The following is a 24,168-nucleotide window of genomic DNA, read 5'->3' as shown; positions in this document are numbered from 1 at the left end:
TGGCCTGGTTAATAGGTACTATTAGGGAACTATTGATAGTTTTCGTAGCTCACTAAGTCTCTCCTTGGCAAATCTGTCCGATTTCACTATGAACAGCACCACCCGAGTTCTCAGTCACTCGGGCCCAAAGCTTCGGAGCTCCAACCTTCTTTCGGATTCCGCCACCCACCCTCATTATCAGTTCAGGTTTTTATCACTTCTTTTTTCACGGCTGTATTGAGATATTCACCTTTTTGAAATGTACAACGGAGTATAATTAAATGGCTTCAAGTGACTGTATTCACATAGCTGCGCAACCACCAGCACAATCACCCTGAGAACATCTTCGTCACCCCAGAAAGAACCCTTGACCCCACTAGCAGGCACTGCCCATCGGCCTTTTGTCCTCAGGCAGCCTTCAGCTCCTCCGCCCGACCATGTCAGGCGCCCGGACACAGTGGCTCCTCCAGGGCGCGGTGGAGACACCGCCCCGCCTCCCAGTGGCAGCTGCAGATGCGTTCCTTCCTCGCTGCGCTACGGCGCCCCGCTCCCCCGCCCGCTCCGTACCCTCAAGGCCCAGCCCCCCACCCGGCGCTGCGGCGCCGCAGCTCCCGGGACTCCACGCTCGGTCAGCCGGCTCGCCTACAGCTCCTCCGGCGAGCGTCGCCAGCCTCCGCACCCACGACGGTGGGCCCGTCCGAGTCCACCTCTTTCCCAGCGGTCCCCGGCCGCCGCCGCCCGGAACCATAGAGCTGCTCCCCAAGAGGCGAGCAGGCCGGGAGAGAGCGGCTCTTCCGGCTCACACCTGCGCCAAGAGGCCTCCGGGACTCCGTGGTCCGGGCTTCCTCTTGGAAAGGCGGATCCGCCCTGGCGGCGCGCCCGGCTCCCCGCCCCGACGCCGGCGCTGACGGAAGCACGCCGGGTGACCTCACCCGCCAACATGGCGGCGGCGGTAGATTAGGACCGCGGGTCGGAGCCGCCGCCGCCACCGCCACCGCCACCGCCGCTGTGGGATCCTGTGCGGAGCCGCCGCCGCCGCCGCCACCGCGTTTTCACCTCTTCGGGGACACGGGCCTGGACCAGGTGAGGGGAGCGGGGTTGCGGGCAGGCCTCGCCGGGCCCTTTCCCAGCTTCGCCCGAGGCGTCCCGAGGCCGACGCGGGAGATGGGGGGCAGTGAGAGGCTGAGGGCGCGAGGCCGTTCCGCTGCCCCTCAGACGCGTCCGGGCGCGGGTCGGCGGGCGTGGGCCTCGGGCGAGGGGTGCGTGCGCGGGGCTCGCGGCCTGGGTCCCCGCCAGCCGGCCGCGCCGCGGCTTCAACCCAAGGTTCCCGGTGCCCCTCCCGGCGGCTCCGACGCCGCTGTCATTGCTGTTGCTATTATTTCACGTGTTCGTTTTTGCCACCCTTAGAGGAGGCACGGTTCGCGCTAGGTCGTTTCTTCCTTTGGTCTTTCTTCCACCATCCCAGGCCGACCCCGAGTGTCTCTCCTTCGTGCCGGGACTTTCCGAGATGGGGCTTCCCGCTGGGAGCCGGGGCCTCGGGCCCGCTGTCTTGGGCCCTGGCCGCCGCCCTGCGGAGTCGGCCCGATGCCCGCACGAGCGCGCGGTTACCCGTGCAGCCAGCGCCCGGTTTCTGTACAAGTTCTTAACGAAACTGACGGTCTCCCCTCTCCCCTGTTTCTTTGCGACGTGGGGCAAAACAAGCAAGTCCTCCAGCGAAACTGTCAGTGCGATTTCCCCGGGAGGTTTGGTGTAAACCAGAATGCTGGTCTCTGCCCTGACTTGTGTGACCTTGGATGAGTTGCCACACCCTTCTAGTACCTTCTTGTCTTCAGTCTCCCAGAAAATTAAGCAAGTGTTCGTGTAGGTGGTGAACTGCTTATACCTCACGTACATCGCGGGATAAATAAATGTACACTGTAAATTGAAAATCTTTAAACCACTATGGAATATTCTTCGTTTGATAATAGGCCGTTAGGGACTTTGAAAATTCTTTTACTCTGATTGGTCAAGTACCATTCTCAGTATTTTTTTTTTTTCCAAAGGATGGATTTTCTTACGGAGGACCGTACCCCAGTAATTGAGTTCGGTTGAGGGATACAGACGGTTGAGTCCAAGGCGTTTTGTAGAGAAAAGGTGCTCGTTAGCCCGTCAGTTAGTCAATATTTACTACATATCTTGCTCAGCTTTTAGGACAAGTGATTTGCAACAATAAGTATTTTTTTAAGAACATGTTTCTCTTATGAAACATTTTAGACATACAAAGCAGCAGTTTTAGCCAATCACAGTACCACCATCCTGCTTTTTAATCATAGTTTTTTCAAACTTGATTTTGATGCATATGTTATTCCAAATAAGTGGTCACCAAGAGTTCTTTTTTGTTTTGGCTGCTCTGCGCAGCATGCGGGATCTTTGTTCCCGGACCAGGAATGGAACCCCCGCCCCCTGCCATGGAAGCACAGTCTTAACCACTGGACCGCCAGGGAATTCCCAAGAGTTCTTTTTTTTTTTTTTAACATATTTATTTATTTGTCTGTTTAAGGTGTGCCAAGTCTTAGTTGCGGCACGTGGACTTCTTAGTTGCAGCATGCATGCGGGATCTAGTTCCCCGACCAGGGATGGAACCAGGCACCCTGCAATGGGAGCACAGAGTCTTAACCACTGCGACACCAGGGAAGTCCCCCCCCAAGAGTTTTTTTTTTTTTAAATTAATTAATTTATGGCTGTATTGGGTCTTCGTTGCTGCATGCGGGCTTTCTCTCGTTGCGGCGAGCAGGGGCTACTCTTCGTTGGGGTGCGCGGGCTTCTCATTGTGGTGGCTTCTCTTGCGGAGCACGGACTCTAGGCACGCGGGCTCAGTAGTTGTGTCTCGTGGGCTCTAGAGTGCAGGCTCAGTAGTTGTGGCTCACGGGCTTAGTTGCTCCGTGGCATGTGGGATCTTCCTGGACCAGGGCTCGAACCCGTGTCCCCTGCATTGGCAGGCGATTCTTAAGCACTGCGCCACCAGGGAAGCCCAAGAGTTCTTAATTAATATATGTTAACAGGGTTGAAGGAAGGGGGCTACTTTCAGAGTTGCTGATTTTTTTTTTAAGTAGTGTTTTATTGAGATACCATTAAGTTGTTCACATGTGTAGTCACAGAGTGTGCACCTATCACTGCAGTTTTCATTCCCGAAAGAAACCTTGTACTCATTAGCAGTCATTCTTTATTCCCACACTCCCCCACCTAGGCAGCCACTGTTTTACTTCTCTGTAGATCCCCCAGTTCTGGATATTTCATATGAACAGAATTATACAATATGTGGTCTTTTGTGACTGGCTTTTACCTCCATGTTGTAGCAGGTAGTGGCATTGCTTTCCTTTTTATGGCCACATAATGTTGCATTGTATGAATAGACTACGTTTTTAAAATTCATCAGTTGACGGGCAGTTACTTCCACTGTTTGGCTGTTATACGTAATGCTGCTGTGACCATTCATGTGAACGTTTTTGCATAGACAATGTGTTTTCATTTCTCTGTGGCACATACGTAGGAGTGGAACAGAGAAATTGACTTTCATGTTTCCCTTTTATGTGCGTTATCTACTCATATATGGGAAGCTTGACTATGTGTTTGTGGGGAGAGTGAGAGTGAGGCATTTCTCTTTAAGTACATTATGTTGGAGTGCCAGCTGCTGAATGGAAACATTTTTGGACGGCCCTTAGCACAGGATTGAACTGGCGTCTTCAGTTAGGCACGTTCCAGTTGGAAAGGGACAGTGGACACTGAAATAGTTAGTGTCTGCTGAGTTTTCAAATGCTTAGTTGCATTTCTCAGTTGGACCCAGTGAAATTTTTACAGTTTCACAATTTTAATTAAGATTATGTAACTTTTCTTTTGCAGAAAGTCCTAGAATTGTATGATACCTAATAAAGTACAGATTGAAGAAATAAAGTCATTGGACTTCATGCTACTTCGTGGAGCTTAAAAATTCTTTGCTAAAACCACCAGTGGGTCTGGAGACTGGGATCGGGGAATCAAAAACTTTGTCCGTGCTTAAAACTCCAGAGTTTTCATTTGTGACTGAATTATCTGTGGATTTTCACTTTTCTCTTTGTAAACTGGGATTGTATATCTACTCAACTCCACATTATTGCAGTATTTAACAATCTTATTAAAATTTTATTTTAGTGGGAGGAGATAGTCTAAATACAAAGCTTCTTGAAATAATTACATCATGTTAGATTGTAATATTTTTCTGCTGTGGTTCTATGGGGTTAAGAAATAGAATATAGGTATGATATTCTAAGTTAGTATTTCTGATGTGGGTGCTAGAAATTGGTTTTTTTGGTTTTTTTGCGGTATGCGGGCCTCTCACTGCCGTGGCCTCTCCCGTTGTAGAGCACAGGCTCCGGAGGCGCAGGCTCAGCGGCCATGGCTCCCGGGCCCAGCCACTCCGCGGCATGTGGGATCCTCCCTGACCGGGGCACGAACCCGTGTCCCCTGCATCGGCAGGCGGACTCCCAACCACTGCGCCACCAGGGAAGCCCTAGAAATTTGTTTTTAATAGCCTCCAAGATGATTATGATCAGACAAGGTTGGGAAACAACTACAAAAAACTCATGTTGCTGCGGATTTGCTTTTCATAAGAATTTAAAGTAGAATGTAATAGTTGCTGTATACCTTCTGGTTACTGTTCATAAAATGTGCCTAATTCCCACAGTACTATCTATTAACATCCTGGGATTTGCACTGGTACTCAGAATAGAAATCTGGTTTTAAAGAAAGACGATTTATTGTAAGATTGTGGATATTACATTTGTTATTGAAGGCTCATGGATGTTTCGGAGATGCCACCAACTGTGTGTATAAACACAGGATTAAGTTACCCAGAGCTTCCTCAGGCTGTCCATCTGGCTGACAGCTACCTGTAACTTGAGAGAAGAGCAAATTAAAGGTGTAAGGCAGAGAAAGAAACAGCTGGGTAACACAGCTGTATTCAGTAGGTTGTTAGAATTGTGTAAAAAGCAGGAGTTTTTATATTGAAGATCACTCTTGTATTTAATCACTTCTTGATACCAAGAACACTTATACCTAATTTGAATTCTATAGGGTTCTAGATAAAATTTAAAGAGTAAAAGTAGCTATGTCTTTTTCATCATTTAAAAGGAAGCTTGAGCTGTCTTAGGCATGAACTGTCCTCTGGTTGGTGAGTAAGTAGTGGGGTGGACCTGAGCCTGGTCCCCTGCTTCCAGGAAAGCTCTGGGTGGTGGTCTCAGATCATATTTACTTTTTCTTTAACCTGTCTTTTTCCTTTTTGCCCCCCTGTCCCGTTCTGAAAATTGACAAATTTGCTTCTTTTGGTATTGTGGGTGTCTGATATTTGGGAAATTGCCTTGTTTTTCTACCATTTTTTCCTGTTATCATTAGTGTTAGTGTTTCCACCTCTGTGTTCCTCTCACCCAGCACGTTGCCTGGCTTGCAGGAGATGTGTATTGAATGAATACAGTTAAGGCCTAAGAGTTCGGAGCGGAAGAGGATGTACTCAACCAAGTGGTTGCACTGTTAACTAGCTGTTACGATTTTGGGCAAATAAATTGTCTATTCTTGTTTGTCCATTAATAAAGTTGAGACTGTTATCTTTTCCTTCTGGTGTGCAGGATTACTGTGACAACACGTGGAAAAGTGCTTCAGAAATAGAGGTCTCGTGCAGAGGTGATTTATTTATGGTATCTTATAGAAATGCAAGAGCTCTTTGTGCAATATGCAGATTAGTCACCACCGAGTATGCAGAGGGAGTGATGCCCTCTCTCCCCAGAATACCCTGCAGCAGTGCTGCAGAGTTCACACTTGGCATATTTTCAGTGCCTTTGAGAAATTGTAATTTAATACAAATGCACGAGACCTGTGATAGCATTTCTTTCTGTTTATTTATTTTTAATTGAAGTATAGTTGATGTACAATGTTGTGTGTTACAGTTGTACAACATAGTGATTCACAGTTTTTAAAGGTTATAGTTCATTTATAGCTATCATAAAATACTGGCTATATTCCCTGTGTTGTAGACACATAGTAGTGTTTCTGAGGTCTGCCTGCCCCATCACCTAAACACAGGCCTGAACGAGCTGCTTCGCTGCTATAAGCTGGCAGCTCAGGTGAAGTTAGAGGAGTTGGAAGGATGTTATATCCTGCGGGTCTCGTTTGTTTATGACTGGAACGTCAGAGACAAATTTGAAGCCTAAAGACCATGCACTAAACTTAAATGATGGAAGTATGTATGGTCAGCTTCTCCATTAGTGTGAGTCATTGAGAATGGTTGAGTGTCATGGAAGCAGTCACCAACTGTGTGGACGTATGGATAGTAACATGTGTACTAGAGCTGAGGACTTTATAGTGGAGAATTATGAAATCCATGATTAAAATGGCATTTATGGGGCTTCCCTGGTGGCTCAGTGGTTAAGAATCCGCCTGCCAGTGCAGGGGACACGGCTTCGAGCCCTGGTCTGGGAAGATCCCACATGCCACGGAGCAACTAAGCCCACGTGCCACACCTACTGAAGCCTGTGCTCCGCAACAAGAGAAGCCACTGCAATGAAGAGTAGCCCTGCTCGCCACAACTAGAGAAAACCAGTGTGCAGCAATGAAGACCCAACACGGCCAAAATAAATAAATAAATAAAATTTAAGGGAAAAAAGATGGTATTTATGGTTAGTTGATAGGGATTTGTAAGAAAATTTGAAGAGCACTAGGTTAAAAATCCAGTTTGGATACTTGGTAAACTGTGCTTTGTCTGTAGCATCTGGGTTGGTGTGTAACTAAAAGTGTCTTAAGAGGTACGGATTTTTGATAAATACAAGAAATTTTTTTAAAATTTTGTTTTATTGAAATATAGTTGATTTACATGTTACGTAAATTTCTTTTTCTTTCTTTTTTTTTTTTTTGGCTGCGAGGCTTGTGGGATCTTAATTCCCCAACCCAGGGATTGAACCTGGGCCACGACAGTGAAAGCGCCGAGTCCTAACCACTGGATCGCCAAGGAATTCCCAATGTTGTGTTAATTTCTGCTGTACAGCAAAGTGATTGTTATACGTATATATATACACACACACACATATACATTCTTTTTCATATTCTTTTCCATTATGGTTTATCACAGGAAATTGTATGTAGTTCCCTGTGCTCTACGGTAGGACCTTGTTGTTTATCCATCCTTGATATTATAGTGTGCATCTCCTAACCCCAAGCTCCCAATCCATCCCTCCCCCACCTCCCTCACCCTTGGCAGCCACAAGTCTGTTTTCTATGTTTATGAGTCTGTTTCTGTTTGTAGATGGGTTCATTTGTGTCCTGTTTTTGATTCCACGTGTAAGTGATATATGGTATTTGTCTTTCACTGTCTGACTTACTTCGCTTAGTATGATAATCTCTAGGTCCATCCATATTGCTGCAAATGGCATTATTGCCACCACATCTTCTTTATCCATTCATCTATCAGTGGACATTTAGGTTGTTTCCATGTCTTGGCTACTTTAAATAGTACGCAGCCAACATTGGGGTGCATGGATAAATACAGGAAATTTGATTATAACAAATTCTAGAACATCAATTTTTTTAAATATAAAATATATTTAAAATATAAAGCATTATTCAGAAGATGAGTACTTCTTTTTTCCTGTTACCAAAAAATTCTGAGACTTTTTATACGTTAAATTTTGTTACTGATTTGCTCTTTTCTCCTCTCTTTTGGAACTTAATCATTTATTCCTTGCTCTCTATTTATATCTCATTGGCTTCTCCACTGACTGTAAACGTGCTTAAGTCTCTTTCATTGTATATAAAACAAAACAAAATTAATGAACTCTCAGACCCTTTGTCTCTCTCCCCAGCCTCCATTCTTGTCTTCCCTTCAAACCATGAAAGAATAGACTAAAACCCATTTTCTCTACTGATTCACTTTACATTCACTCTTTTTTTCTTTTCTGCTCATTTCTTCCTTTTTATTTTTAATTAATTTATATTTTATTTTTTGGCTGCATTGGGTCTTCGTTGCTGCACACGGGCTTTCTCTAGTTGTGGCGAGCGAGGGCTACTCTTTGTTTCCGTGCGTGGGCTTCTCATTGAGGTGGCTTCTCTTGTTGTGGAGCACGGGCTCTAGGCGCTTGGGCTCAGTAGTTGTGGCACGTGGGCTCAGTAGTTGTGGCTTGCGGGCTCTAGAACTCGGGCTCAGTAGTTGTGGTGCATGGGGGATCTTCCCAGACCGGGCTCGAACCCGTGTCCCCTGCATTGGCAAGCGGATTCTTAACCACTGCATCACCAGGGAAGTCCTCCATTCGCTCATCACGTCCCTGGCCTCTGCCGTTGCCCTGCCAGTCAGATTAGCCCATCCTGTCGGGGACATCATCTTGACGTTGCATTTTTTTTGGTGTGTTGTTTGTACTGCCTTCTTCCCGAAGCGCCTCCCCCGACTCTGAGCACACCCTCCTGTCCCCTTTATGCCTTTCTGCCTGTCCACTGCAGACCTTAGCGGGCTCCTCTGCCAGCTTCTCATCTTTTTGGCCAGCCCTGAAATGGTAGTTTTGCCTTGAATTCTAATTGGGTTTCTTTTTCAGATTAAACCAGTGTTTCTCAACATGTTTTTTAAAAACCCTTTTTCCCTTTGATAAATAAAAATCTCTGGCTCCTCTTCTGGTGGTGCTCGGGGTTGGGGCGGGGGTAATGTGATTCTTCCCTCCCATCCTCTCACTGAGAGTCAGTGATACAAAGAAGATTGAAGGTTTACTCAGATTTATTTTCTATACCTTATAATCTGAAAACAGTAGGTAATGTTTGCTTTTCCAAGCATGAATATGCTTTTTCAAACCCAGCCACCCCTTCTCCCACCTCCTGGAAACTTTGGCGCTTCCTCCCCTTGGACGTCGCTGCTGTCCGTCCACTCTCCGTAGGTGACGCTGTAGACCCGCCTCTGTGCAGGCCACAGCTTTCTATCTCCAGTGCAGACCTCGTTCTGAGTTGAAGGCCTGTATGTCTAGCGTTTTGTTCATCTCCACCTTGCCGGCTGTGGGCATTCTACAGCTCAGTACGCCCCCAAGTGAACTGGTCGTCCTCTCCACCAAGCAGCTCTTGCTGTACTGTGTGACTTGGGCAGTAGGAGCAGCGCCACGTTCTGTACAGCTGCCTGGTGAGTGCCGTTGAGTTGGTTCACAGATCTTCAAACGCATCTGCAAGTTTTCCCTGTGTCCCCTTCTCCTTCCCTGTGTTCCTGCTCTGGGTCGTGCCTTCATACGCTCCTGTTCAGGTTTTTCCAGTATTACCCTAACTTGTGTCCTTGCCTCCAGTCTCCGTTCTGGCTTCCACACTGCCTCCAGGATGATTTTTCTAGAATATAATCTGTTCATGTGCTTCTCTTGCTCAAAACCCTTCAGTGATTCCTACTGGTGTTCTACAGAGTTCCTAGCGTTTTTTTGCATCATGATCTAATCTGAGAGGCTACCGAAAGAAATTGAGTGGTTTTTTTTCCCTCCAGAAAAAATGCTCATGCGCACAGAATTTGCATACAGTTCTGCGGGTTCGTTAATGGACATGGTTAAAATAATTTTCCAGCTTACAGGATAAAACCCGAGCTGCCAAGCATCCTGTAGCATACGAGGCAGGCCACATGCTGACTACTGTGAGCCCCATCCTCCTTGTATCATAGGACTTTGCCATGTCAAGTGGGTAATTTTTGTGTTGTTCCCTGCTGTTCCAAAACACTTCTGTGCCTTTTCCGGGTCTACTTGACATCTAAAGTTCACGTCGTCCCATTCCCCAGCTGGGTCAGTTGGTGACTAATCACTCACGTTCCAAGATCTGCTCAGATTTTACCTTATAAAGCCTTTCCTGATTTCCACTTTTTTAAAAAAAATTTATTTATTTTATTTATTTATTTTTGGCTGTGTTGGGTCTTCGTTGCTGTGTGCGGGCTTTCTCTAGTTGCAGCGAGCGGGGCCTATTCTTCGTTGCAATGCATGGGCTTCTCATTGCAGTGGCTTCTCTTGTTGTGGAGCACATGCTCTAGGTGTGCAGGCTTCAATAGTTGCAGCACAAGGGCTCAGTAGTTGTGGCTCGCAGACTCTAGAGCGCATGCTCAGTAGTTGTGGCGCACGGGCTTAGGTGCTCTGCAGCATGTGGGATCTTCCCAGACCAGGGCTCGAACCCGTGTCCCCTGCATTGGCAGGCAGATTCTTAACCACTGTGCCACGAGGGAAGCCCTCCACTTCTTTTTTCTTTCTCTCGAGAGAATTACCTGTTCCTTGTTTTGGGTTGCCCTTCCCACTCATGTATACTGACTCGTATCACAGAATTTTATTGTTCTTATTTGTTTCTATGCTTTTGTTTTCCTCTACTTGATAGAAAACTCCTGAGGGCAGGCGATTGAGCTTAAGCCTTTGTGCCCAATGCACAGATATTTCTTAAGATCTTAAAACAGTCTGTATCATTGTTTTCAGTAGAAAACAATTATTTGGAAACTTCTTAATAAGACATTTTGGTTTGAAACAACTATTAAGGTACGTAGTAGGGGTCAAAAGATACAAACTTCTCATTGTGAAATAAATAAGTCCTGGGGATGTAATGTACAGTCTGGTGTCTATAGTATATAATTCTGCCTTGCATATTTGAAAGTTGCTAAGAGAGTATGTCTTTTAAAAAGGGGGGTACATGGTATGTAAAACAGCTGTTAAGTCCACATGGAGAAGTGAATTTTACTTGCATTGATTAGGATACAAGTTAAAGTACCTATTGAAGAGATTCAGAATAAAGTGGCTTGAATAGGAGTCAGAGGCTAGTGGTCAAGGCGGGCAGGGCAGCTCTGCTCCACGGGGTCATTCAGGGACCCAGGTCCCTTCTGTCTCGTGCCGTCCCCTGGAGTGGTGTCCTTGTTTGCATGTCAGAGTGAGGTGTCTGCCATATGCACATTTCAAACCCAGAGAGGAGGAAAGAGGAAGTCTTCAAGGAGAGACCCCCGCCACCACCACATTGCACATGTAACTTCTGCTCTTCTTCCTCAGGCTCAGGCTAACCTTGTAGCACACGAAGCTGTAAAGGAAACAGGGAAATGTTGTTTGCAGCTGTGTGGCCATGGACGTAGCTGAAATTTAGTAGGCTTTACTAGTAAAAGAAATAAGAGAACATATGCTGGCTCTGGGGGGAAGGTAAAGAGAGGGCAGAGCTAGTGTTTTTGCCACATAGGTGAAAATAGAGTAACTAGGGAGAGGTAGAAAGGGAAATTTTCTTTTTTTTTTTTAAGGGAACTTTATTGTTTTTATTTATTATTTTTGGCTGCGTTGGGTCTTTGTTGCTATGCGGGCGCTCTCTAGTTGTGGCGAGCAGGGGCTACTCTTCGTTGCGGTGTGTGGGCTTCTCATTGCAGTGGCTTCTTGTTCAGGAGCACGGGCTCTAGGCACGTGGCCTTCAGTAGTTGTGGCTCACAGGCTCTAGAGCGCAGGCTCAGTAGTTGTGGTGCACGGGCTTAGTTGTTCCGTGGCATGTGGGATCTTCCCGGACCAGGGCTCGAACCCATGTACCCTGCGTTGGCAGGCGGATTCTTAACTACTGCCTCATGAGGGGAGCCCAGAAATTTGCTTTTGATTTGATATCCGAATAAATAAATTCCTACTTGTCAATAAATTAAATTATGTTTTTTAAAGATTACTGAGAAAAAAAAGGCCAAGAAATATTTATTTTGGTATTTAGTTGAATAGTTGGAGTCAATGGGAAAATGTACTGGCACGTAATAAACTTTATTTATTTTCTTTTTTATACGTTTATTTATTTTTACTTTATTTTTGGCTGTGTTGGGTCTTCATTGCTATGCACGGGCTTTCTCTAGTTGCGGTGAGCAGGGGCTACTCTTCGTTGTGGTGACTTCTCTTGTTGCAGACCATGGGCTGTAGGCGTGCGGGCTTCAGGAGTTGTGGCATGTGGGCTCAGTAGTTGTGGCTCGCGAGCTCTAGAGCACAGGCTCAGTATTTGTGGCGCATGGGCTCAGTTGCTCCGCGGCATGTGGGATCTTCCTGGACCAGGGCTCAAACCCATGTCTCCTGCATTGGCAGGTGGATGCTTAACTACTGTGTCTCCAGGGAAGCCCCTGTAATAAACTTTAAACTGAAAAAATACTTTTATGTTTTTAGGTTTTACACATCTGTAAGTAGACCTTTCCGGAGCTCTGCCAGCCGACCCCATGGCGTCCTCTACTACTGTGCCTCTAGGATTTCACTATGAAACAAAGTATGTTGTCCTCAGCTACTTGGGACTCCTCTCTCTGGAGAAGCTGCAGGAGCAACATCTTTCCTCACCCCAAGGTATTATCTTTGGCTTGTGGTGGTTGTATTAAGTAGTAATAATTACTTCATGTGTGCAAAATTATATGTATCTACGTAACTTATAGCTCTGGTTATAAGATTGAATAATACTAATAGGCTCTTAAAGAATAAGAGCCACTCCATCCCTTCCCATCCCCTCATCCATTCCCACAAGCATGACTTTTCATGTTTTTTAAGAGCTCGATATTTTATTTATTTATTTTTTGGCCGTACCATGCGGCTTGCGGGATCTTAGTTCCCTGACCAGGGATTGAACCCATGGCCCCGACAGTGGAAGCCTGGAGTCCTAACCACTGGACCGCCGGGGAATTCCCAAGAGCTCCATATTTTAAATGATTGCCATTGGTACAGGGAAAAATGTAAATAAACAGAAACCCATCTGCCTTTAGAGATTTCATACTTAGCAAGCCATAGATTAGAATTATATAATTATTTTTAAAGTTTATAACACAGTTGAGTTCCTCAAATTACCTTTTTTCAAGGCTATTAGGGTTTTTTTTTAATTGAAGTATAGTTGATTTACAATCTTGTGTTAGTTTCAGGTGTACAGCAAAGTGATTCAGTTATATATATATACATATATATCTTTTTTTTTCAGATTCTTTTACCTTATAGGTTATCACAAAATATGGAGTAGAGTTCCCTGTGCTATACAGTAGGTCCTTGTTGTTTATTTTATATATAGTAATAGGGATATTAGATGTAAACAGTCGATCAGACTTAGAGAGTTTTTAGCGCAGTTCTTTGTATCACGAAGTTGTATATGTCCTTCTTTAAATAATTTGCCAAACGAAGCTTGAAACAGTTACTAGAGGCTGAATTAATCTTCTTCGTTAAGATGCAACATCATCATCTTAAATATTCTTATCCATAGATTTTTACTACAGCCATGGAGGTAGTTCTTATTTATTTGCTGCTATTTTAGCTCAAGAATGGGTAGTGTTGGTACTAGGACGACACGGAATTCATGTCTACTCACAACTAGGGCACCTACCAGGCACCAGTGGGGGACCACGGACACCTAAGGGGACGAGAGGAACCCCCAGCGACTGGGGAGGACGTGGGCATAGGGGGAGTGAAGGGGGAGGAGAAGTGGAGGCCGGATGGGACAGGAGCCCCTGAGGGGTGGCTGGGGGAGGGGAAGGGATCCCACGCCCGAAGGGGGAAATTGGGGAACCATTGGGAGGACAGAGGATCAAAAGGGGGCATGGCCAGGTTTCCCCTGTCCACTTGGGCCCCTGGGAAGCTGTTGAGGTCCCCAGCCTGATCCTCTGCCCACCCAGGCCCCCTCCAGCCACGCGGGTCCTGAGGGAGTGGGAGGCAGGGAAGGGGGAGCAAAAGTAAAGGCCGGACCTCCGGGACCGGCACCCCTGAGGGGCGGCTGGGGGAGGGGACCCACCCACGGTTAGGGGTCCACCCACCCAGCGGGACCCACCCACGGTTAGGGGTCCAGCAGCAACTGGGGAGACCCTGGGGGAGACGGTGGGGGAGGGGCGCGAAGGAATGGATGGGAACGGGGCCAGCACTTTCCCTGTCTACTCAGGCACTGGGGAGCCAGTTGGGCTCCCGGCCTAATCCTCTGCCCTTGGAGCCTCCCTCCTGCCGTGCAGAGCCCAAGCCCCGCCCCTGCACCCCCAGCCAGGGCCCCACCTCTACACTCAGAGACCCCCCCTGAGACCCCCTCCAATGTGCTGGGCCTAAGCCCCACCCACACATGCTCACTCAGGGCCCTACCTCCAGACTCCAGACTCCAGAACCCCACACTCCAGAGGCCCTCCTTTCCACATGCTGCCTCTCCCCTTCTGGGCAGGTCCTAAGCAGAGGCCCCGCCCCACACTGAAGGTCGCCCTGCCTAGGCTCTGCCCCATGCTCACACCCCCACCCCCCACCGCCTAAGTCCCACCCTACCCTAAACCCCAGCCCTGCCTAAGTTTCACGCCCCGCCTAAACTACCCCCCCAAGGCCAAGGCACTTTTTTTTTCTTTCTTTTTTCCGCTGTGGTTTTATTTTACCTTATTGCAGTTGTTTCAATTATAGTTTTATTTGTCCTAATACATTTTTTATCTTATTAATTTTATTTTGTTTTTTATTTTTTGATATTGTACTGCTCCTTTTTGTCTTTCTTTCTTCCTTTTGTTTTTCTTTTTTTTTTTTTCTGTGCCATGCAGCTTGTAGGATCTTGATTCCCAGGCCGGATATCAGGCCCAAGCTCCTGTGGTGGGAGCTCCGAGTCCAAACCTCTGGACTAACAGAGAACCTCAGACCCCAGGGAGTATCAGTCGGAGTGAGGCCTCCTGGAGGTCCTCATCTCAGCACCAAGACCCAGCTCTATCCAACTGCCTGCAAACTCCAGTGCTGGATGTTTCAGGCCAAACAACCAGTAGGACAGGAATACAGCACCAATCATCCAAAAAAAAAAAAAAAAAGAAAAAAAATGACAAAAAAATATGTTACAGACAAAGGAGCAAGGTTAAAAACCTAAAAGACCAAATAAATGAAGATGAAATAGGCAACCTACCTGAAAAATAATTCAGAGTAAGGATAGTGCAGATGATCCAAAATCTTGGAAAGAGAATGCAGAAAATACAAGAAAAATTCAACAAGGACCTAGAAGAACTAAAGAGCAAACACACAGTGATGAACAGCACAGTTACTGACATTAAAAACACTCTAGAAGGAATCAATAACACAGTAACTGAGGCAGAAAAACAGATAAGTGAGCTGGAAGACAAAATGGTGGAAATAACTGCCAGGGAGCAGAATAAAGAAAAAAGAATGAAAGGAATTGAAGGCAGTCTCAGACCCTCTGGGACAACATTAGACGCACCAACATTCGAATTATAGGGGTCCAGAAGAAGAGGAGAAGAAGAAAGTGTCTCAGAAAATATTTGAAGACATTATAGTTGAAAACTTCCCTAACGTGGGAAAGGACATAGTCAAGTCCAGGAAGCACAGAGAGTACCATACAGGATAAATCCAAAGAGAAACACACGGAGACACATATTAATCAAACTATCAAAAATTAAATACAAAGAAAAAATATTAAAAGCAGCAAGGGAAAAGCAACAAATAACATACAAGGGAATCCCCATAAGGTTAACAGGGGATCTTTCAGCAGAAACTCTGCAAGCCAGAAGGGAGTGGCAGGACATATTTAAAGTGATGAAAGGGAAAGACCTACAACCAAGATTACTCTACCCAGGAAGGATCTCATTCAGATTCAATGGAGAAATTAAAACCTTTACAGATAAGCAAAAGTTAAGAGAATTCAGCACCACCAAACCAGCTTTAAAACAAATGCGAAAGGAACTTCTCTAGGCAGGAAAAACAAGAGAAGGAAAAGACCTATAAAAACAAACCCAAAACAGTTAAGAAAATGGTAATAGGAACATACATATTGATAATTACCTTAAATGTAAATGGATTAAATGCTCCAACCAAAAGACATAGACTGGCGGAATGGATACGAAAACAAGACCCATATGTAAGCTGTCTACAAGAGACCCACTTCAAACCTAGGGACACATACAGACTGAAAGTGAGGGGATGGAAAAAAAAAAGATACTCCATGCACATGGAAATCAAAAGAAAGCTGGAGTAGTAATTCTCATGTCAGACAAAATAGACTTTAAAATAAAGACTATTACAAGAGACAAAGAAGGACACTACAAATGATCAAGGGATCAATCCAAGAAGAAGATTTAACAATTGTAAATATTTATGCACCCAACACAGGAGCACCTCAATACGTAAGGCAAATGCTAACAGCCATAAAGGGGAAAATAGACAGTAACACGATAATAGTAGGGGACTTTAACTCCCCACCTTCACCAATGGACAGGTCATCCAAAATGAAAATAAATAAGAAGACACAAACTTTAAATGACACATTAAACAAGATGGACTTAATTGATATTTATAGGACATTCCATCCAAAAACAACAGAATACACTTTCTTCTCAAGTGCTCATGGAACATTCTCCAGGATAGACCATGTCTTGGGTCACAGATCAAGCCTTGGTAAATTTAAGAAAGCTGAAATCGTATCAAGATCTTTTCCAACCACAATGCTATGAGAGTAGATATCAGTTACAGGAAAAAAAATGTAAAAAATACAAACACATGGAGGCTAAACAATACACTACTAAATAACCAGGAGATCACTGAAGAAATCAAAGGGGAAATCAAAAAAATACCTAGAAACAAATGACAATGAAAACACAACTACCCAAAACCTATGGGATGCAGCAAAAGCAGTTCTAAGAGGGAAGTTTATAGCAATACAATCCTACCACAAGAAACAAGAAAAACCTCAAACAACCTAACCTTACACCTAAAGCAATTAGAGAAAGAAGAAGAACAACAACAAAAAAGTTAGCAGAAGGAAAGAAAGCATAAAAGCAGATCATAAATAAATGAAAAAGAAATGAAGGAAACAGTAACAAAGAGCAATAAAACTAAAAGCTCGTTCTTTGAGAAGATAAACAAAATTGATAAACCATTAGCCAGACTCATCAAGAAACAAAGGGAGAAGACTCAAGTCAACAGAATTAGAAATGAAAAAGGAGAAGTAACAACTGACACTGCAGAAATACAAAGGATCATGAGAGATTACTACAAGCTACTATATTCCAGTAAAATGGGCAACCTGGCAGAAGTGGACAAATTCTTAGAAAAGCACAAACTTCGAGACTGAACCAGGAAGAAATAGAAAATATAAACAGATGAATCAGAAGCACTGAAATTGAAACTGTGATTAAAAATCTTCCATCAAAGAAAAGCCCAGGGGCTTCCCTGGTGGCACAGTGGTTGAGAGTCCGCCTGCCGATGCAGGGGACGTGGGTTCGTGCCCCGGTCCAGGAAGATCCCACATGCTGCGGAGCGGCTGGGCCCGTGAGCCATGGCCGCTGAGCCTGTGCGTCCAGAGCCTGTGCTCCGCAACGGGAGCGGCCCGCGTACCGCAAAAAAAAAAAGAGAAAAGAAAAAAAAAGAAAGAAAAGCCCAGGACCAGATGGCTTCACAGGTGAATTCTATCAAACATTCAGAGAAGAGCTAACACCTATCCTTATCAAACTCTTCCTAAATATAACAGATGGAGGAACACTCCCAAACTCATTTTACAAGGCCACCATCACCCTGATACCAAAACCAGACAAAGATGTCACAAAAAAAGAAAACTACAGGCCAGAATCTCTGATGAACATAGATGCAAAAGTCCTCAACAAAATACTAGCAAACAGAATCCAACAGCACATTAAAAGGATCATACACCATGATCAAGTGGGGTTTATCCCAGGAATGCAAGGATTCTTCGATATATGCAAATCAATCAGTGGGATACACCATATTAACAAATTGAAGGATAAAAACCATATGATCAGAAAAAGATGCAGAAAAAGCTTTTGACAAAATTCAACACCCAGTTATGATAAAAACTCTCCAGAAAGTAGGCATAGAGGGAACCTACCTCAACATAATAAAGGCCATATATGACACACTCACAGCCAACATCGTTCTCAATGGTGAAAAACTGAAACCATTTCCTCTTAAGATCAGGAACAAGACAAGGTTGCCAAGGTTGCCCACTATTATTTAACATAGTTTTGGAACTTTTAGCCACAGAAATCAGAGAAGAAAAAGAAAAAGGAATCCAAATCGGAAAAGAACAAGTAAAACTGTCACTGTCTGCAGATGATATGATACTGTACATAGAGAATCCTACAGATGCTACCAGAAAACTACTAGAGCTAATCAATGAATTTGGTAAACTAGCAGGGTACAAAATTAATGCACAGAAATCTCTCACATCCCTATACACTAATGATGAAATCTGAAAGAGAAATTAAGGAAACACTCCCATTTACCACTGCAACAAAAAGAATAAAATACCTAGGAATAAACCTACCTAAGGGGGCAAAAGACTTGTATGCAGAAAACCATAAGGCACTGTTAAAAGAAATTAAAGATGATACAAACAGATGGAGAGATATACCATGTTCTTGGATTGGAATAATCGACATTGTGAAAATGATTATACTACCCAAAGCAATCTACAGATTCAGTGCAATCCCTATCAAACTACCAATGGCATTTTTCACAGAACTAGAACCAAAAATTGCACAATTTGGAAACAGAAAAGACTCTGAATAGCCAAAGCAATCTTGAGAAAGAAAAACGGAGCTGGAGGAATCAGGCTCCTGGACTTCAGACTATAGTACAAAGCTACAGTAATCAAGACAGTATGGTACTGGCACAAAAACAGAAATATAGATCAATAGAACAGGATAGAAAGCCCAGAGATAAACCCACGCGCATATGGTCACCTTATCTTTGATAAAGGAGGCAAGGATATACATTGGAGAAAGGACAGCCTCTTCAGTAAGTGGTGGTTGGAAAACTGGACAGCTGCATGTGAAACAGTGAAATTAGAACATTCCCTAACACCATACACAAAAATAAACTCAAAATGGACTAAAGACCTAAATGTAAGGCCAGACACCATAAAACTCTTTGAGGAAAACAGGTAGAACACTCTATGACATAAATCACAGCAAGATCTCCTTTGACCCGCCTCCTAGAGAAAAGGAAATAAAACCAAAAATAAACAAAGGGGACCTAATGAAACTTAAAGGCTTTGGCGCAGCAAAGGAAAGCATAAACAAGGCAAAAAGACAACCCTCAGAATGGGAGAAAATACTTGCAAACAAAGTAACAAAGGATTAATCTCCAGAATATACAAGGAGCTCATGCAGCTCGATATCAAAAAACCAAACAACCCAACCCCAAAATGGGCAGAAGACCTAAATAGACATTTCTCCAAAGAAGACATACAGATTGCCAACAAACACATGAAAAGATGCTCAACACCACTAATCATTCGAGAAATGCAAATCAAAACTACCGTGAGGTATCACTTCACACCAGTCAGAATGACCATCATCAAAACATCTACAAACAATAAATGCTGGAGAGGGTGTGGAGAAAAGGGAACCCTCTTGCACTGTTGGTGGGAATGTAAATCGATACAGCCACTAGGGAGAAGAGTATGGAGGTTCCTTAAAAAACTAAAAATAGAATTACCATATGATCCAGCAATCCCACTACTGGGCATATACCCTGAGAAAACCATAATTCAAAAAGACACACGCCCCCCAATGTTTACTGCAGCACTGTTTACAATAGCCAGGACATGGAAGCAACCTAAGTGTCCATCGACAGATGAATGGATAAGGTGTGGCACATATGTTCAATGGAATATTCCTCAGCCATAAAAGAAACGAAATTGAGTTATTTGTAGTGGGGTGGATAGACCTAGAGTCTGTCATACACAGTGAAGTAAGTCAGAAAGAGAAAAACAAATACCATATGCTAACACATATATATATAGAATCTAAAAAAAACACATGGGTTCTGATGAACCTAGGGGCAGGACAGAAATAAAGACATAGACGTAGAGAATGGACTTGAGGACATGGGGAGGGGGAAGGGTAAGCTGGGGTGAAGTGAGGGAGTAGCGCTGACTTATACACACTACCAAATGTAAAATGGATGGCTAGTTGGAAGCAGCCACATAGCACAGGGAGATCAGCTCGGTGCTTTGTGACCACCTAGAGGGGTGGGATAGGGAGGGTGGGAGGGAGACGCAAGAGGGAGGAGATATGGGGATGTATGTATATGTATAGCTGACTCACTTTGTTATAAAGCAGAAACTAACACACCATTGTAAAGCAATTATACTCCAATAAAGATGTTAAAAAATAATAAAATTTTAAAAATAAATAAAATTTGTAAAAAAGGGTAATGTTGAGATTGAGAAATGATGGGCTCCAGTACCTTTCTAGCAGAAGGGATGACCAAAGATGTCCTAAGAAAGTTCATTGAAATGCTGACATTGTAACTAGTGGGTGTGTTCTGTTTTTAAACTTCGAATCATATTTTAAGTACCCCGAGGTAGGCTGCTGTTTAAACAAAATTACTTCAAAATGGCTTTAAAAACTCATAAAAGGGCCTTCCCTGGTGGCGCCGTTGTTGAGAGTCCGCCTGCCGATGCAGGGGACGCAGGTTTGTGCCCCGGTCCGGGAGGATCCCACATGCTGCTGATCGGTTGGGCCCGTGAGCCATGGCCGCTGGGCCTGTGCGTCTGGAGCCTGTGCTTCGCAACGGGAGAGGCCACAGCAGTGAGAGGCCCGCGTACCGCAAAACAAACAAACTCATAAAAGAAAATGTGATATGAAACATTGATTATTTCAGCAAACTCACACAGCAGCTATTTTACTCTCTGTTGTCCTCTGATATTAATCAGTATGCACATGGCTTTCAAATAGTTGTAGTCAGTTATTTGCGATTTTTTTCACTGTTTTATCTTAAAACATGTTTGCGTGTTTGTGTATTTTATCTCCGTTGTTGCATGTTTGTGTCATCTTAAACATCAGTAGCACTGCTGTGTACAGTTTTTGGTTTACCACAGAGCACCACCCCCTTTTTTAAATGTTTTAAAAATATTTATTTATTTATTTGGCTGTGCCGGGTGTTAGTTGTGGCACACATGATCTTCCTTGTGCGTGTGGGATCTTTTAGTTGCGGCTTGTGGGATCTAATTCACTGATCAGGGATTGAACCTGGACCCCTGCATTGGGAGCTCAGAGTCTTATCCACCGGGCCACCTAGGTGACTAACAGTGGTAGTAGGAATTTAATTGAAAAAGTCAAGGCAAAAGGGTATCCTAAATAAAGAGTTTATCATAAGAAATTCTAACTTAAAATGTTAATGAATGTACATAGCAATTTTGGTGTACAGCCAAGGCTTTTTTGTTTTTGAATATGGGTCTGTTGATTGGAAGTCCATGTCATCTTTCTACCATAAACCGTACCTCTATATCTATTACCTATTGTTTTAAGTTTATGCTTATTTAAAGTGGAGCAAGAACATAGAGACACTTGTGAAGCAGTTTCTGTGAAGAGTCATTCTAAACTTTTATGATTCTCCCCAGTCTTTTAGTTGTTTCTGTCACACCCAATTTGATGTGGTATTTTTAAAGCCACTTCTCAAAACATTTAATTTAGCTTTCATAGAAATATCACGCCTCTTTGCATGTCATCTTTCAATGATATCTGTGATTTTAAATAAATTACAGAATTTCAGTGACCAGTATAATGGTTTTTTTTTGGCCGTGCTGTGCAGCTTGTGAGATCTTAGTTCCGCAATCAGGGATCGAACCCGTGCGCCCTACAGTGGAAGCACAGAGTCCTAAGCACTGGACTGCTAGGGAAGTCCCAGTATTCCCAGTATAACTTTCCTAAACAGGCTGGGAGAACGATAACTGATTCTTGGTAGGCACACGCCCTGTACACATGTGCTCAGCCCGCAGTGGGTCTTGTAACTCAGCACATCACTTGTGGAGGGTAGTTAAGAGAGGTTCTATGTGTTGCTTTTTACTATTCCCCAGTTACTTACTTTTCTAAATTGTCTAGAGTCAAACTGCTGAATCAGTAATATTTTTATGAGGAGCTTGCCATTTAAAATAAATGTGTCCTATAGGTTGTCATACCATGTAGCACATCTTTTTAAGTTTTTACACATATTTTTTTTGGGGGGCTGTGCCAGGTCTTAGTTGCGGCACGCGGGCTCTTTAGTTGCAGCATGCGGTCTCTTTAGTTGCAGCATGCTGGCTTCTTAGTTGCGGCATGCATGCGGGATCTAGTTCCCCGACTAGGGGTTGAACCTGGGCCCCGCCCGCACTGGGAGTGCATAGTCTTACCCACTGGACCACCAGGGAAGTCCCTAAACATTGTCTTAAGAACTAACTGTAACTTCTGAGAATGCTGGATTCTGTTGTTTTAAGACTCAGGTGTTTAGACTCAGTGAGCATCCATCATAATAGATTTGCTGGGCGTCCAGCTGAGTAGCTGTGTTGATAGTGTTTACTCCGTAAATGGTTAGGTCCCCTGAGGCAGGGATTATGTCTTCAATATTTCAGCTTGGGAGAAAGATTCTGGGAATTAATTTTATGAAACATATGTGGTTTTTATACTTCAACCTCCTAATTCCGTAGATGCCCAGAGTAGACATCGGGACTCAGTGGATTAGAGCCAGACAGTTTAATACTCTAGCCCAGCAAACAGCAGGAGTGTTACTGTGGCGGCAGTGGTTCCCCTGCCCTCAAGGACCATAGGGCAATGCCATGAACCCACGTGGTGGCCTTTCAAGCAGGAGTCGTGGTGCAGCTGAGGAACCCGGTCCTGAGGGCTCAGCACCTTCTGCAGCAGACAGTAAGCAAGTCAAGTTCCCTTTGCCGAGGAGTGAGCAGTCACGTGGTCGTTGGAGCTGCCTGATTGCCTTCACTGCCAGCTGTGGAGAGGGCTGGGTCAAAGGGCAGTCAGGCCTTCAGTTTGCCATGCTCAGCAAGGCCGTACAGGGATGCTTGGGGCTCACAGCAGGCTGCCGCTCCCAGCCATCCACCCCTCAGATTACATGCAGTGAAATCCATTCATTTGTTTCATGTAACACCTGATTAAGGTTATCATCCACAGAACCCAAATGAGCGTAATGGAGAGAATAATTCTGCAGTGTTGATCCCAGCCATCTACCTCAGGACCCCAGATTCAGCCAAGCGAGTAAGTCCCACAGGGACTAGCAGGACTTTTTTCAGATAATCACTTATTTTTCTTCCTTAGCATGTGTGGATTGCTCCACCTAACCAGTAGTAATAATCCAACTCAGCAGGAGGTATTGGTAGCCACACGTCCTCCTCCCTCTTCATCCAGGATGTAGGCCAAGACCAGTCTCTTGTACTCCACACAAGGGCATTTAGGCTAACCTGATCTCCTAGGGCTGCCGTCTCATGGGCTGTGGTAGCTAAAGATAAGGATAGGTTCCTGGTTGTTACCTGTGTGACATGAACTCCCACACCAGGGAACAGTGGACCCAGGAGTCAGCGTGTCCTGGGTAGGATGGCCTTCTCAGTCCATGGGGGTGCCATTGACTCTTAGGGACATTGTCCAGGGCAGGGTTGGCAAACAGCAGGCCTTGTGATTTTAGCTTTAGTTCATGAAGAAACATTTTCAAGTCTGCAGTGAAAGCTAGTTTCCAAAGCTACTCATCATTTGATAATAGTGGTTGAGGGCGGTTCTTCTTCCTCAGAAAAACCTTGGTGTCACTTTTGAGCTCAAAAAATTGCAGTGAAATGCTACCACTCTTTAGACATTGAACTGCTATGTGATAGGGTATGTCAGGATATCCAGCTTAGACTTCTGACCAAAATTCATGAAGCTAATGATTAAGTCCATGACAGCGAGTGAAGTTCACTGTTGAAACTCCCGGTTCATTATACAGGATGGATTTAAATATTTTCCAGAGTACCTACTGAGGAATACAGTGAATGAGCATAGGTGTTAAATACCTTGCATTTTCAGTCCTTGTAAATTCGTCTTTTTCTGCTCCACACAGTTTTGCCACTATCAGTAACACAGCTTGGCGGGTTCCGCTCCGGGGTGTGGTGAATCCGCGTCTCCACGGCTTCTTTGCGGGCGTCCCGTGCGTGGTTGCTCTCTGCAGGCTGTGGCGGCTCTTGAGTCGGTTCCGGCGCGGCGCTGCCCCTAGAACAGGTGACCGCTGAGCCTCAGCCATCTGTCGGGGCCAAGGAAGGCCCCTCAGAGTCGTCGCCTTGTAGTTCAGTTAATTGTTGATGTTGTTCTCAGTGTCCTGAACTCACGGAGCAGCTGTTCTCTTCAAAAGACGAATAGTACTCAACTTTTGTTTTTTCTGGACACATTTCTTCAGCTGCTGCAGTCAAACACAAGTTCCTTCCTTGGCTAACAGTGGAGCCCCTTAGGAACTTTGGTTGTGGCCTCGTTTT

At 44.6% G+C, this 24,168-nt stretch overlaps 1 protein-coding gene across 6 annotated transcripts in view; it reads left to right on the top strand.

Moving 5' to 3' along the window:
• Positions 1-880: 880 nt before the first annotated feature.
• BCL2L13 (BCL2 like 13) overlaps positions 881-24,168 on the top strand; it is a 65,881-nt gene continuing 42,593 nt past the window's right edge. For 2 of the 6 annotated variants that reach the window (XM_067755945.1, XM_067755946.1), the window contains exons 1-2: positions 887-1,062; positions 12,123-12,293. In XM_067755945.1, coding sequence (XP_067612046.1) covers positions 12,173-12,293 — 121 coding nt within the window. In that variant the 5' untranslated portion in view covers positions 887-1,062; positions 12,123-12,172. Of the gene's footprint in view, positions 1,063-12,122; positions 12,294-24,168 lie in introns of all 6 variants that reach the window. The other 4 variants (XM_067755944.1, XM_067755947.1, XM_067755943.1 and 1 more) reach the window with 4 other exon arrangements.

This window comes from Pseudorca crassidens, chromosome 11, assembly GCF_039906515.1.
Source record: "Pseudorca crassidens isolate mPseCra1 chromosome 11, mPseCra1.hap1, whole genome shotgun sequence".
Taxonomy (NCBI): domain Eukaryota; kingdom Metazoa; phylum Chordata; class Mammalia; order Artiodactyla; family Delphinidae; genus Pseudorca; species Pseudorca crassidens.
The sequence above is the reverse complement of the archived record's forward strand: the minus strand, read 5'-3'. Positions and strand labels throughout refer to the sequence as shown.